Source organism: Scardinius erythrophthalmus (genome assembly GCF_964197995.2).
Source record: "Scardinius erythrophthalmus genome assembly, chromosome: 19".
Taxonomy (NCBI): Eukaryota; Metazoa; Chordata; class Actinopteri; order Cypriniformes; family Leuciscidae; genus Scardinius; species Scardinius erythrophthalmus.
The window spans coordinates 18,512,939-18,530,335 of NC_138239.1; the positions used below are offsets into that span (position 1 = coordinate 18,512,939).

At 36.2% G+C, this 17,397-nt stretch overlaps 1 protein-coding gene across 4 annotated transcripts in view; it reads right to left on the bottom strand.

The window, feature by feature from the left end:
- Positions 1-17,397, bottom strand: part of ltbp1 (latent transforming growth factor beta binding protein 1) — an 82,863-nt gene that overhangs the window by 50,587 nt on the left and 14,879 nt on the right. For all 4 annotated transcript variants that reach the window (XM_081347782.1, XM_081347781.1, XM_081347780.1 and 1 more), the window contains exon 4: positions 3,868-4,022. In XM_081347782.1, coding sequence (XP_081203908.1) covers positions 3,868-4,022 — 155 coding nt within the window. The remainder of the gene's footprint in view (positions 1-3,867; positions 4,023-17,397) is intronic.

Here is a 17,397-nt window from a genome sequence, read left to right on the forward strand (position 1 = left end):
AAAGATCAAACAACGTCTCCACAGACATCAGTCATCTACTGATGACACAAACACACACACACACGTACAGCTGTTATGAACTGAGAGAGTAAGGTAAACTGAGGAAAGCACACTAATACAGCAACAGTGAGAAGTAGACGACAGGAGACGAATGATTTTACCAGAGAACCACACACACACACAGGGCTGCTGACAGGCTGACTCTCATGTGGGACAGACCTCACCGGGTGCCAGATGCCTAAGACATTGAGAAACTAGTCAGTCTGCTACATCTACCTTAAGCCACACACGCATGTTTACTTGGCAAATCCAAATTACCATAGGAAATACCATAGACCTGTTTTGTTTTTATATAAAACTAATTATAAAACCTCATGTTTAATGCTAGGATTTCAGCCCCCTAACTGAACATGAGCTTGACTTTTGACAGAAGATTGCAGATACTGCTCAAACTTTTTATATATAAATTAATGTATCAACTGTTTCATCATCTGTATCTGACACACTAATTCAAATGTTAACACTTTAGTCTTTTTGAATGATTCCTTAAAAGTAATGGATCAAGAGTCGTTTGCTCAGGAATAAGACTACCCCGATTGCTTGATTGGTCAGCAAACTTGGGTAAAGTATGACTTTTTTTAAGAATTGGGATCAAATTAAGACTATGATTAACCAGGGACTAAAAGTTTACCCTACCATATCTATATGTCTACTCCTAACAGATTGTGCTAGTTTGCATTAACTCACCTATGAATTATTTTTACCTTGAAAAACGTACACGAATGTACGTTTTTGTCAGATTTAGCTTGAATTGAATGTAATGATTTCAATGCATGTATTGCAAATATCAAGTTTTCTGTTCAGATTGTAGATCTAATTCATCCCCCCTCCCTCCTTCAGTCCATCAATCTATAAATCCAATCAAAACTACTAATGCAACCAGAGGTCAGCAGGAAATCAGTCAGATGCTTGTCTCTTATGACCTTCAGACTAATGTAATGTAATATGTAAAAGGTCTGTCTCCTCAGAGTGAACCCGGTCACTTCTGTATGATCCGACATCCAGTCAGAGTGCGGTTTGGCTGAGTTTCAAAGCAGCGAGAAATGGCATGTCAGACCACAACACCGTGCAAAAACAGTTACCCAATACCCCATGGGCTCCTCCTTGCATTAGTAGTATTACAGCAGAGCTCCGGCTGTATTTGGCTGAGTTGTGTAATGCTGCCAGTCTGCAGGACAGGAAGAGGGATAATAGATGTCATGCTACACATTAGTTGTGCCGCCCCACCGTCTCCTCATTCACATGCAGGACTACTGTATCTAATCCTCTCACCTGCCTTTTAAGAGCACTTCTCTCAATGACCGTTTATCGTAACGCTCTGTCATTTAATTTTCCCCCTCTCTCTCTCTTTTCTCTGGTTCTTGCTTCCCTCATGACCGAGCTTTTATCTAAAATTACCCAGAGAAAATGAGTCTAATAACTCACTTTAGACAGTGCAGCGCACAAGGCAATGCTTAAGTCTTTATACGATTTCAACCAGAGGATCCGCTTGAAAAAAAAAACAATGGGGCCATAACTTAAGGGCCGACCTGCAGCAATACAAAATTACAATAAATGAGACTACAGCAGAAGTGCGTGAGAGAAAGGAAGTGAGAAAGTGGGGTCTAAAATGCACATGCCTGTGGTTGTGAACCATGTCACCACTAATTTGTACTGTGGATTCCCACACCTTTTGATCAATGAATTTCCTTAGTTTTCCATGACATTTCCATTTTCCTGTTGTTTGTGATGAATAAAGACGTGTAACAACTATAGTAACCGCAGAGAGCAATTCTAGTCGAGATTAGCTTGAAAAAAAAAACTTTATTATTATAGAAATGTATAGACTTTTCAATATTTCATAAATATCTATGACTCTTCCGTTCTTGGAAATCACAGTTTTAATATTCGTCTTTAATATTGATATTTAATATTAATATTCGTCTTGTTTTATCGTCGTCTTCAACTCTACTACAGTTGTATACAGTAACAAAATGGTACTGTCATCTCACAGCGTTGCAGACACAGAGCTAAACGTTTCTAAGCGAGTTAGGCATGCTGTCACTCTCCTCATGGAATGTTCCACAGTTTGTGTGATCCGTCATTCTGTCAAACACCCGGGGCTTCCTGCAGAGTCAGCGACAGCGAGACTTGTTGAAAAATAAAAACTGATACATGAAATAACATTTTGAGATGCTGATGTCACTAGATCTTAAATTTCCCCAACAGAAGGAGATGCTTTGGGATTGCATCAACATGTCAAAATTATAGAGAGTGGCAGCCTGGACATACTCTACCGTTCAAAACTATGGGGTTGGTAAGACATTTATAAAGAAGTCTATAATGCTCACCAAGATCGCATTTATTTAAAATAACTGTCTTGTATTTGAATGTATTTAAAAATGTAATTTATTCCTGTAATGGCAGAGCAGAATTTTCAGCATCATTACTCCAATCTTCAGTGTCACATGATCCTTCATTTGGAGCTCAAGAAACAATTCTCATTATACTCAATGTTGAAAACAGTTAATATTTTTGAGGAAACTGTGATATATTTTTTCAGGGTTCTAAAAGTTCAGGGTTCATTTATTTGAAATAGAAATCTTTTGTAACATAATAAATGTCTTTATACTGCCTCTTGATCAATGTAATGCATCCTTGCTAAATAAAAGTATTAATTTATAAAAAAAATAAAAAAAACAATCTTACTTACCCAAAACTTTTGAACAGAACGATAGATGTTAAATAGTACAGTAGGAATTCCACTCAAACATCAATTTAAACAAAATAACATTATTGCGTTTTATTTTTAAGTTTCTTTGGAGGTTAAAGCTGTATTTAGAGTCACTATTATGAAATGCTGTGTTACGTATAAAGATTTACCATTGTAAGGGGTATTCTTAAACACGATGTGAAGTGAGCATCTTTAATTCCCTCAAAACTAGAAAATCACTGTCCCTCGTGGCCTTATGTGCTAACTGTTTTTATAAAAGTGGCGAAGCAATAAGACACATTCATTAGTTACATTTATTAATAATAGTAATTATCAGAATTATCACAATTCTTCCATCAAGTAAATACACTGCAAATCATACTCTTTCACAGTTTTTTGTCTTGTTTTAACGCAATTATCTAATCATCCTTAAAACAAGATGTATTCACTTGAGAAGCAAAATGATTTATATCTTTCTTTCAAGGAAATCTAACGGAATTTTGAGAAATTTTGCTTAAAACAAGAAAAAATATGTTTACATTTGGGGTAAGAAAAATAATCTTTCCTTTTCCTTTATCCTTTCCCAAAGAACATTTTCTTGTTTAAAGCTAAAACATCACAAAATTTTAGTAGAGCGAGTTCAGCAAAAGGCGGATTCAAAACTTCCTGCCACATGCCTTACCCCTACACTATTGACATTGTTGACAATCCAGCATCTTCCGTAATTATGTCAGGCCAAACCAGACGTCATTGGGCAGAGTTAGTGTTAATAGCCTCTGCCAACAAATCAGGCAGTTTGCACTTAATGTAAATAGACACTCCGGTAAGAAAAATATTTGTATGCAGTGTTTGGTGCAGGTTAGACAACAACAATTTCAAACATCATTGGTTTTCACATGTCTTGTGACCAAAAGTCACAGGTGTCATATTTGATTAGATTTTCCATAAATATTGACTTCAATTTCAGTCTGTTCCTCAGACACATCCATCATATGGCTTCATAAGACAAAATACTTTTGAATTACGTTACTGTGGTTTTTAGTGTGCTGCAAAACATAAAAAAAAATGTAAAAAAACTTTCCATAAAGAGAGATCCAGCACTAGATTGTACTTACCATGAATTGGGTTGTGTCCCACGGAGAGCGGGATGGCCCGGTTCAGGTTAGGTCCGACACCATGCACCTGCGTGTGAGTGTGGTAGTTATTCTGTTGGAGCATAAACTTCTGTGTTTTGCTCTGGTGCATCGGTATTGAAACTGGGTTTTGCACTCTGCAAGATACACATTAAAAACAAAAAAGTCAACATTTTACTTTACAGTTTTTTTTACCATCACATTTTTTTCCATCTCTCTGTCTTTCTGTTACAATGATTTACATCCATATATAAATATTCTTATATTTTATTTATTCATGTATTCATATTTTAATTTATGTGGTTTTCACTTTTGATTAAATACCTGCTCAAGGCCATATGGAAAACCACAGTACCCTGAACACACAGACATGCTTCTGGTTACATGTAAATGAAACCAATCACTTGCAACATACAAAACACATCAGCAGTCACATGAATCACATGAATGAATGATTTTTCATTATGTTTATCAGACATACAGTTAAATGTCATTTGTACAAACACATACTGCAAACACATTGACAAAAATCAATCATAACACATCACATCAAAGCATAGCTCTCTCTCTCTCTCTCTCTCTCTCTCTCTCTCTCTCTGTGAATCTGAATAAAGTTCACTGGCCTCACTTATGAAACCCATTATGAAGAATTAAATGTGTGCAATACATAACTGAGTTAGCATGCTATGTGACATGATGCTCTAAGCATATGATTATTTAATTTTAATTTGATTATACTTTTACACATTTCAGTACAATGTTGTTATTGTTCACTAAATGTGGAAATAAAATATAAATAGTACATAAAACACTTACAGTTAGAAATGTTGCCTTGGCAAGTAACTGAAATAAATAAGTTGATGTTGAAGTACTAAAATTGCAAAGTAAAAAAATTACAACTAAAATCAAAATACATTTAAACTATACAGAAAAAAAAAAGTAATAAAAATAACAAAAGCACGCAACAAAACCACTAAAACAAACTAAAATGAAAACTGAAAATATAAAAGCTAATTTATTTCCAAATATTATAAATTCTATAATAATATATATAATCAACACTAAAGTAACACTGTTAGGGTCGAATTTGGCCAAAATCATCTGAGAAGATGGCATCATGTTGCGGTCTACATTTAGGAAGGTCCCTTAAAATGCTTTCTAGGTAGTCAGTTCACTAGTTTTTGGGACAGAGTACACAACACAAAATCAAAAATGAAATACAGCCCAATTCCCTGAAAGAACTCTGTAAAGGGATTACGGATCCTGATAATTATCAGCTACGTCTGTGTGAAAGTATTGAACATCTTGCTAATAAAGAGACAAAACAGCACACAGCTGTGAGGAAATAGATGTGAAATGTAATATGTCTTTCATACATCTATTAAGATGAAGAAAACGGATTCGGTCAATCAGAATCACAGCTGGGAAGCCTCATAAGACGATGACGCACAAGACTAAATCAGAGTCGGCATCTCAGAATAACAACACAGACCTCAAATCTGTCTGAATGGTGTCTGTTCTTTTATGGATAGTCGACAAAAAAAAGATTTCGGTTCCCATTGACTTGTCCATTCAATGAAAGACAATGGGAGCTAAATCTGTTTGGTTAACAACATTCTTCAAAATATCTTCTTTCTTGTTCCACAGCAAATCATACAGGTTTGGAACGACATGAGGATATGACAGGTATGTTCTCATTGAAATCGACCTGCGACCGGATATCACAAATTTTCGATGACTGACAGATACTGCAGAACTCAGCTTTATGTAAATGAGCAGTGACATGATGTGTCAACTACCAATGGGAGCGCAGGCAGTGACCACCGTCTTTCAGTGTGAGACAGGCTTTAGACATAACAACATGCTTTTTATCCACAACAAAGCGACGTGTGGACAAAGTGTAAACAGCGTCTGAACTCTGATCAAATGTAAGGAGCAGATACACAAAAATGAGAATATTTAGAGGGAAAGTGTAAACAACGATTGTTTTTCCCAGTGTTCTCTCGTCTTGTCTTTCACACTATTCAAGTCTGCATCTGTCTTTGTCTTTCATCTCTCATTTGATGTTCCCAGAGAGGTCTCATTTTGAAATGTATGTTTGTACTGCCCTTAAAGTCATGCAATATGCTGTAGTGCATAGTCTGTCAACCTCTCTCACAGTCTCATACATATGATAGTTTATTTCTGTGCCATGCATGTGTACCAACAGACACAAACAACTTAAAGACCAGTCAATTGTCTCAGTGTTTATAACTCTGGGGTTGAATTACACAGACAGGCACAAATAGACCCATACACGCACAAAGATTTTGTATTCAAGATATGACTATGGGAAGGCGAAGGCAAACACATTTAGACACACAAGTCAAGCCTTGAGCACGGCCTAATTTAATTTGTCTGGGGAAAGCATGTAATGGCTTCAGTTGAGTTTGAGCCCTGCATTCAGACCAGCACAACACAAATCAACTTGAAAAACATATGGTTACTTTCCACCATGGTTGCTGGGAAAACATGGCCATGCTTGTTCACCAGCTGGACCAGTAGTAAGCAGCATAAACCATCCTGAACCAGCAAAAAAAAAAATCAAGCTGGTCTTTTCAGTAGTAAAACCAGTTACACCTCACAAACATAGAACATAACACCCTACAAAGAGCAGACCACACACATAAAAAGAAAGAGCGTAAAATGTATGAGTCTGTTCTTGTTCTTGAACAGGTGAAAAGCAATGAGCTGTGTAAGTGCTTATAAACACACACCATCACATGTACTAAACAGTGGAAGCTGGCATGTGGTGAGAACCCCAACTGGAGGAAGATGTGTTTTAAGCTTTTCCACATGCCTCTTCCACTCTTTCTCTTTTCATCCTATATCCAATACCCTACATGTGTACAGACAATTAATTCCTCCAACAAAAGTGACTTAAATGTCTCTTAATTTGAATTTGTAATGATATTTCACAATATACTTTTTTTTTTTTTATCAATTAAATGCAGCCTTGGTGAGACTTCTTTCAAAAACATTACACCAAACTTTTGTATGGTTTTAAAACATTTCTGTGTGTGCTTTAAGGCAAGAGAGCAGAGAGTGATGAATTGCTGTACAGGAGAGGTTGTACAAAAATGTATATCGTTTATATGGATATGGATTGGGCGTGAATTATGCTAATTCGTAACTGAATGTACCTGCTTTTCATTTAAAATAATCCATTTTTCTAAACATTATGAGGGAATGAGCTGATTCAATGTATGATAATTTTATGTGAGAACCTTTTCTACCCACCTAAGTAGGAACACTTGTGCGCAATTACTAATGAATGCAGCTCAATGCGGTGATGCTGGGTGTTTGGCTGATTTTTTTGGGCGTTGACTAAGCAAGCACTATTACTAATCAAGCCAAGAGCATTTATAATTTTAAAGCCAGTCATGAACCTCCTAATAAGCTGCATTACCAGACTTGGTGTGGAAAGAGCTGTGGGTTTCCTGCACATGTAGACAGGAAAACTGAATTTTGTGAGGGAGGCCAGCTGGCTTAGTCTAATCTCCTCCAAGAGGGCTGTACTACACCACGACTGTCTCTCATAGCTCTTCATCAACAGGTGCACGATCTGGCGGCCACAGCGACGGGGAGGACATGGGTATCTTTTGTTGTCTCTCTCTTTCTCTCCCATTGCTCCCGGGCTTCTCGTCTGACAGGTGTCTGGACAGGTCTGCCGCACTAAACCCGAGGTGCTCCATGAATCCAGACTCTGGTTCACTGCCAGGCTGCATTTCAGCTTGAAACCAAACAGCACAAGAAACCTGACCAGCCCGCCACCTGTGTTCAAACACACAAACACGCCACACCAACCACACAGACCCTCTCTAAATACATACAGTACACACACACAGACACTCGAGCCAAACCACATACACACACCCACACAAACTAACCACACACCCAGAGACACAACCTGTAAATACATTTAAACCTACACACAAACACCAACTATGAACACACGGATCCTCATTAAAACACCAGACCTACTTGAAACGCTCTCTCACACAGACAAATGAGGACAACATTTATAAAAATATCAATCCATAAGACACTTAGGACTCTGACGTAAAGCCCAAGTACCCAGAACCGCAGCCGAGACAGACATAAGACTATCCCTGACGAGAACCCTCCCTGAAGAACTGACTGGACACTTTCAGCGCCACATAACACAAGTGTGTAAAATGTACACAGCACTTTTGATGTATGCATGTGAAATACAGCATTCTCTTACACTTGTTATTGAATGTTCAGCAGACGGTGACATAAATATGTGAATACATGTGCGGCGTAATGTAAATCATCTTAAGGAAGCCATTGGGTTTGTGCCCAGATGTGCTCTGTGGCCCAGAATATTTTTTTTAGTATGTTTAGCTGAAACAGTGTCTTCACTGTACAAAACAACATATTTAAAAAATTCAACTGGTGGGCTGACCGAATGACTAGTTGACTATTCGATCTTAAAGGGATAGCTCACTCAAAAAATTAAAGATCTCACATTGTTTACTCACCCTCATGTCGTTCCAAAACTGTATAAATTTGTTGAAATGATGGCACACAAAAGGAAAATTTTGAAAAAAGTATAATTTTTGTCCATACAATGAAAGTCAATCGTGTCCAGAGATGTTTTGGACCCCACTGACTTTCACTGTATAGAAAAAAACTAAATATATGGAAAATATCTTCTTTTGCGCCATCTCAGAGAGGTTTTTACGATGTAAATTATGTAACAGCTCACAGTAAGCCCACCAACTAAAAGAAAAAGAAAAAAATGTTGAAAAATGTTTTTGAAAAAAAATATATATATATATATTTTTTTATATATAGTATATACTGTAGATATATAGTCTATAGTATTTTTTGAGGATTCTTTTTGATGAATAGAAAGTTTAAAAGAACAGCATTTATTTTAAATATATATATTTTTTAATATTACAAATGTCTTTACTGTCACTTCTGATCAATTTAAAGTGTCCTTGCTGAATAAAAGTATTAATTAAAAATATTACTTACTCCAAAAATTTTAACAGTATTGTAGGTCAGTATTAAACAGTATTAACAGTATTTAACAGTATTGTTCATGCTTTTAATAGCACTTAAAAATGGTCAGTGGAAAAATGTCTTTTATAATGAAATATTTACAATTTATAAGTTGCTTGCAATTTAGTTTGAGTCAGTAATCTATGTACTTTCATTCAGAATGCGTGTAAAGCTCTCACAGATCTAATCAAATCATTGCCCTTTGCCTAGACAGCAAATTAAAGTGATGCAGCAATATTGAAAAAAAAAAAACTATATACTGTAAGGCCCTGTGAGAAATGCATTTAATATGTTAGTATGAAACTACTTCAGTATTTCCTTTAATATGAAATGAGATTTGCAGGCGAGTAGTTAACTGAACAAACTGTGTGGTCTGCATTCAAATATATCAATAAAAACTACAACAAAAGAACAGCGGGATCTTTTATAGCCTCCACTCATCACTACAGCAGACCAGTAAGAGAAAAAGTTGACTGAGAACAAAGCCAGAACATTTAGGTATAGTGATCCCAGCTGATTTCCACCCACAGTGTCTCTTCTGGTAGACAGGTTAGATCAGCAGGGCATCTGTTTACATGTGCCGTCTCTGATGAAGAGGAACCTGTCTGAGACTGGAACTGAACCCGCTCGCTTCTGGATTCAGAATGCGCTCAAAAGAGCCAGTCAGCACTCACTGCTGCTCTGTGGCAATGAAGCCACATATTTTGCTTTAAAAAAAAAATCACTAATGTTTATTTGCCCTAAGATTATTCTGCGCATGGGGAGGAGGAGTATAATGAGCTGTTTATATTGAATTTTACGACACTGGGCAGAGATTCAGAGTAAATCTTGGTAATATGAATTGTAATTATGGTTTTTGGAGCATAGTGGTTGGACACATGTGATGCGGCTCTGCTCACTTCTTCTAACGCGTCTATTGAAGCCCGGCAATATAATAACTTGGAATGTCAAAACTACATATCTTTAAAATAAAATAGCTTAGCCTGAATGGTCTAAAAGAGCATGGTACTTAAAAGAACCACATAAAAAATTATATATATATATTATACAGTTTACACTACAGTTCAAAAGTTTGAGGTCGGAAAGAAGTATCTTATGCTCACCAAGGCTGCATGTTTTGTTAAAAATTGTCAATAACTGTTTTGTTTGAATAAAATTAAAATGTAATGTATTCCTATGATGAAAAGTTACATTTTCAGCATCATAACTCCAGTCTTCAGTGTCGCTTGATGATCCTTAAGAAATTATTCTAATATGCTAATTTGCTGCTCAAGAAACATTTTGGTTACTACGTCACCTGAAAATAAATTGTTACCAACATTTATAATTGGCAATAAAAAAAAAAATACATTGGTGAAAACTTAACAGAAATATTAAGCAGCACAACTGTTATTGCTTAATATTCTCGTGAAAAACATGATACATTTTTTCAGGACTCTTTGATTAATAGAAAGTTCAAAGGAGCAACATTTATATTTTGTAACAATGTTATTTTTTGTCCTTGCTGAATAAAATAAAAAATATCAATCTTATTGACCCAAACTTTTGAACTGTAATGTACAGTATACAGTATATTGACCATAATAATAAACAATTTTATATTTGCTCTTGGTAACTAGTAACATAGTAACTTCGCAACTTGTACTGCATTAGCAGTCCACTGAATTGGAATAGCCAAGAATGCAATTTGTAAATGGAGAAAGCACTACAATGTATTATAATACTGAGCTATAGTTGAATAAAAATGAATAAATTAATATGGAGACAAAGTCCTAAGAAGCTTTGTTTTCAAATTTTACTAGGGATAAACATTTAATGTGAATTCTATACGTACAAATCATCCAGCTACTAGTGAACTCCACAGCTGCATCAGAGAGGAGATGAGAGTGAGAGGGGGATGTCAAAAAGGGAGAGAGAGAGAGAGAGAGAGAGAAAGTTATAAACACAAGCTCCAATTCCAGTCTCAACAAAATAGCTGGCGCGACCTCGTACACTGGCAGACGTGCCGTAATTAAATCGAAAAAAAGATGCAGAGATTTTTTTTTACTTTCTCCCTCTCAATCAAAACTGAACAGCTACAAAGATCTGAACTCCCGTGATCTCCAGATGTTGCTTTTTTCACATAAACAACTTAATTCTTTACATGTCCATTTCTCTCTCTATCTCCTCCTTCACTCTGTCATTTCTACTTCTCTCTCTCTTCCTGTACCACTCTGCCCATCCTCCTCCTTTCATAATATAAGTTATCTGACCATCTCAGTTTTCCATTTCCTTCTCCCACTTTTTTGACCACTTTGTCTATTCTTCTCCTTCCGTTCTTATCCTCTTGTTATTCCCAGAATCTGGCTGAATCTGCTGCGGTTCCTCCCTCATGCTCGGCGAGACGCTACACAGCTCTCTACTAATGAACCCAGTGACCCACATCAGGATGCTCTCTTCTATATTGTCTGCGGATTGATATATATGCATTTTTGTTTCCTAAACACCAGCAGACCCAGTTTAATCACTAATGCATAACACTTGCGGTGCATCTCAATTAGCTTCCTAGCTTCCGAGGTCATGAATCAGTATATCATGTGCATGAATTCAGGCACTGGTAATGACAGTAAGGGCCCTGACTCACTACACATTGAGACAATGATGACTCTATTTCCGGCAACATGACAACGTCCTCATTGTACAACATCACTACCGGTATTTATGAACAACAGCAGAACTGATATCTTTCTGTTATTTAATGTGCTTGTTACATATTCATGCAACATTTCAGCTGTAAATAAATTATGAATGTTAGCTACAGTAGACTATGTTCAACCTGTCACTCAAATGAGATCACAGCAACAGCAAACCACAATGATCCAACAATCCAATCAATTCCTGATGGATAAAATCAAGTCCCAGCCTATACTGTTCTTGTTTGAGAAGCCACTTCATTCGGATATACGTCACATTAGGGAAGAAAAAACTATTGCAACTTCTGTTTTAATGCTCCCATTACATTTTGTGGCAAAATTTCAGCTGAACTGCAGGTATCAATAATATTCTTAGGATGCCAAGAATGCTAAGCTTTAGCTAACAGCCAGCCACTACCATGACTGTAAAGACACCATGGACCCCGTCAGCAGGACAGTTCACACTTATCCACAGAGGAGGGGTGGCACCTCACTGCATGGGTGTAACCTGGATGTGACTGACACTTCAAAGTCCTGTCAGACATGAGAGAAGCAGCAATGATGAACTCCAGACCTCAGTGATTGACAGGAGTTACAGAGCCAGGTGTGTATAACAGCACTGCTCTATTATGGGTGGATGGATTTTTATAGCTGGAGGCTAACAGTAACGTCATGCTATGGTGGATTCAGTATGTGCTCCTCACGGAGCTGATTACATATACTCAAAGAAAAGACCCTAAAAACGTAGCCCAATGTTAACGTGTTAATATGAAGGAATTTTCCATGTTGATTTTTCACAGGTGTTTTACCTGTATTTTGAATTTACGCATTGCTTTAGGGTTGATGGGATTTCTGTAAACTTACCAGTGTTGTGTGTAACGTAGGGATGGCTCGATACCATAATTTTGGTTTCGGTACGGTACCAGAACCTAATACCTCGGTATCGATACTAAATCGATACCACAGGTGACAAATAACCATACTCAAAATTTAAGTGAATTGAAACAATTTTATTAAAAAACACTGCTTGAAACTCTGCAGTACTGAATGTGCAAACAAAAAGTATCAAAATGTAAAAAATAAAAAATAAATAAAAAACAGTCAGGAAACTTACAGTAGATTAAATTTTGATTTTGAAAAAAAAGAAAGAAAGAAACCTGAAATGATACAATTAAAATAGGTTAATATCTATAATAATTGATTAATATAGAATAATAATAGAATAATGAAATGACTCATTTTTAGCTGTCATGCATTAACAGAGAATTATCAACATTTATAGCATTTATTCATCTTGGTTTGATTACTGTTTGGTTTGTGTTTGGGTTCATATTAGTTTAATGCATTGCATATAACGTAATGTTAACATGCTAAACATGTATTAGTATATTTAAATAATAATTACTGATTGATCTAGATTAATAAATGCTATAATACGGTTAGGTCAGGTTACCTAATGAATGTTGACAAAATAGCTTAAATGTAAAGTGTTACTCTAACATTCATATTAGTAATATCCATATTACTACTATTACTCTAGATTCCTTAGATTCCTCTAGGGGTCGCACTCGCCACAGCAGCAGTGATATGCCATTCATTTTACTATCACTAATACTAAAATTAATATCACTAATCTCTTTATTCATTCAAATTCAATTAATATATGATTGTTTGAAAGTGCAAAAATTATGAGACCTAAACTTCATTGGTTCTAGCGTGTCATGCAAGCACATTTGAGCTTTCGTGTTTACCGTGTCATATTTAATTGATAAGCTTTTATGCATGTGCGCTATGAATAAAAGTCTAAATTAAAACAGTTGAATGATGGACTCACCTGTCGATCTCTGAACTCTTTGAACAAGTCAGGATGATCAAGTGACAAGTGCTCAACGTTAGCCAGATTTGATGTGTTGCCTCCCGTCGCAAATTTAAAGCAGTGTTTGTAGAGTGGTGCATTGAGGTCTGTTGCTTCACCTTTCTCATTACTTTTGTAGGCAAAGTAATGCTATATTTCACTCCTACTGCTCTCTTTTTTTATTAATTTCGGGCGTGTAGAATGAGCTTCATCTGTTTGATCCATCGTGTTCCTCCGTTGTCACCGTTTGCCGGTTGTGCGTGACCCGCGTCAGTTTGGGTAGCGCACTGCCGCCTAGCGGTGAACTTCGAAACAGCAGCGCATTAAATACCGAATTGAGCAAAATTATGATATTGTACCGTTTGAAATATAATATATACCGGTATTTTTGCAGTACCGGTATACCGCGCATCCCTAGTGTAACGCGTTACTAACGTAACTACTTTTTCGGGTAAAAAATAGTGTAACGCGTTACTACTAAAAATTTGGTAACGAAACGTAGTTCCTTTTTCAATTCGGCGCAACGTTACTTTTCCCATGGATATATTTGACAGCGACACTGCCTCAGCTGCGCGCTTGAGAGAAGAGAACTGTTGAGAACTGAAGAAAACGATTTAGTTTCATATTTATGTTTAAATTAAATAAAATAACAATTTTGTGTGGAGACATGATTTTGACCACTTTATTAAGTTTGTTTTTGTAGAAAACCTGTATTTAAAGTGAATTTCGTTTTATATTAATTGTATCTTAATTTTAATCAATGTTTTATCAATCAATTGCCTGAATTTAATAAGAAGTAAATTAAAGAAAACTATTTAGTTTCATATTTATGTTTAAATAAAATAAATAAATAAATAATTTAATCTATGTTGATTATATGAAAAGTGAAAAGCATGAGTAAGATCATAATTTTGTACAATATCAGGAGATAAATGGAGTGGGCAGACATGATTTAGACCACTTTATTAAGTTTGTTTTTGTAGAAAGACTTTCTTTAAAACGAATTTCGTTGTGTATTAATTGTATCTTAATTTTAATCAATGTTTTACCAACCAATTAATTGCCTGAATTAATTAAATAAGTAAATATGGCATGCAAAATAATCATGACGGCACCAGCGCGTGAACTGGAGCTCGTCTCCATACTGTAAATGAACCGAAACTCAGATAAGCTATACTTGTCTCACAGACCTGAGAAATATATAGAAAGCTTGAATATGTGTACTTTTAAACAAAATATATTTTTTTCTCTCAAAATCTCTTTTTTTTCTCCTACTCCCTTAGAGTGAGTCGTATGTCTGAAAACTAAGCTTATGTCTTCTATATCATTTTGTCCTATGCTATCAAGACGCGATTCGCACCGGTGTTAGAGAGCAGGAGCGCTTTATTGGCTGTTGCCGAAATTTAAAGTTGGGTGGATAGGGGGAGCGGAGCGGAGAGAAGTGGTGCGGGCGTGCTGCTCATCGCGGAGTGTCGCACTCTACCCCATGATGCAGAGCCGGCTGAGAATAAAAGTTGCCGCACACAGCAGCGCCAATGAGAAGGGCTTTTTTTCTTTCGAAATTGATACTATTTTTTATAATAAAGAGCACAAAATAATTAACTGTTATGTCCTCCATTGTATAACTTTATGTCTACATATTTAGGAACAGATATTGGGTTCTGCCCAAAGTCAAGCAACATAAAAGTAACGTAATAGTAACGAGTAACGTAAAAAGTTACTTTCCAAATGGGGTAACTAAGTAAAGTAACGGATTACTTTTTCAAAAAGTAACGAGTAACGAGCAAACACTACTTTTTAAAAGTAACTTCCCCAACACTGAAACTTACTGCTAATTTAATCTGTTCTTCTACAGATTTTTTTCACGGTGTACAGTGCACATACAGGATGTGTACATCAGCTGCAAGGTTGACTGGAAACAGGGACAAGCCTGTGCTCGCTGGGAACATGAAAAAGAGTGAAGGAAGAAATTAAATGTGTGAACCCTATAGATTGTTTCTTTTTTTCTTCTTCTTTGATTTAACGTTTAATTCTTCAGCTACAGTTATCCCTGCATACTTATACACACAAACAACCTATACACAGCTATAGCCACAATATCCATTGGTACTAATTACACAGGGTATTTGATTTATATACATATATATATATAAATCACTGAACACCATTTACCATTAATACAACTTCTGGTTATTCGTGGTTTTGGTGAGTGCTTTGTCATTTGTCTTATAAATGCTGGGACAGACCAAGCCGACGGTCGGCCATCTTAGTTGGCTTAGGTTTTCTGTGATTTCGGTGTTCTGCACCATTGGCTCTAGTTGGACGCCGTTGGGTTATTGTTATTTTCAACATGTTGAATCACCATTGGGTCGTCGGTGAGAGAGAGAACTCTGATTGGCTAATGGTACAAACAGAAGGCTGTTAAGTTTATGTCATCTTACCGGAGCATTCAAATGCATGAATATTTTCATAATAACATGAGCTGACAGGAATAAAGAAAGTGTTCAGCGTGATTGATATTCTAAATAGTAAGCAAGCGCTGCTTTGTTTGCAATTTGTACATGTAGTCCTAGTTTCGCAGTCAAAAAGTTTCCCTTTTTGAATGACAGATATTTACTTACACGCAGGCACAGAAGGAACGTGTTAATTGACAGTCGCCTTTAGTCCTTTTGGTGTGTTCAAGCGCAGCTTTTTGACCGAGATGCAGCCCGGGCTTTAGATATTTTAAGAGAAGCAATTCAGTTGCAGATGAGATAAAACCACAGATCCGGATTGCTTCACAACCACAAATTTGTACAAACAGACTGTCTTTTTTCTTTTAGCCTTTTTCATCTTTGAAATGGCTAATAACTGCAGGTAATAAAAGACGCTGTAGTTTTGAGTGAAATGTATAATATTAATTCCAAATAATGTGTTACACTTTGTACGCTTTGTATTGTAGCGCAGAGGTTGCATAAGTGCATTTATTTAGCAACCACAATCAAACAATATGGTTGAGAATCACTTTGGATTTATTACAGTTTGTCTACTCTAGAAGGTTAATTCGGTTAGGTTAATATGATTAATCGTGCAGCCCTAGCAGTATACATCACTGCTTTTTAATAGATAATAGTGTAAGTCCTCTTATTCACTTTAAATTGTAATCTTATTTTCGACTAAAATCTGATTTGATTAGCAGTGAACAATACCATAAGCTGACTGTCAGTTTCAACTTATAGTTTTATATAAATACTGCAAGGAGAAATGTCTCAGTGTTCAACTCACCTAAAGGTCATCTAAACTGGCAACCAAAGATTCATGAGTTTACTTGAGATCGTGAAAAGTCAACACAGAAAAATCCTCAGAGCACAAACACTACATGACTTCATAACCTCCTAAATTAAACACCTCAAATCACTTTAGTTAAACAATAGGATCAGAGTAAATAGAGTGTGCCACACAGCTCGAGCACAATACTCGGCATTGATCCAGGCTCGGAAAATAAAGCGTCAACAGAAAACACTGTATTATATCTCTCTTAAAGTGCCTAGGGGCCAATCTCACTCCTTTTCATGACCAGCAATGTTCCTGAGGATGGATCAGGTTTTCTAGACACACACAGACAAACTCACTCAACTATTAATCTAAAGGTCTTTCTCACCATATATAAGATCAATACAAGACCTCTGCAAATTCAACTCTTATAAACTATTAATTCAAAGTGATGGTGTTTTTTATGTGATGTTTTTCAGTAAAACTTTTGCACACTGAACCCATTCACACCTGTAAAACAATGCCACATGAAACCAGTTTGGAAATTATACCTTACAACATTTCAACATTCATTCAGACGTCAAAGATGTATTACATAGTTCTCTAGAATACTTGATTTTAATTGGTCAAATGTTTTTACATTTATACGCTTATCCACAG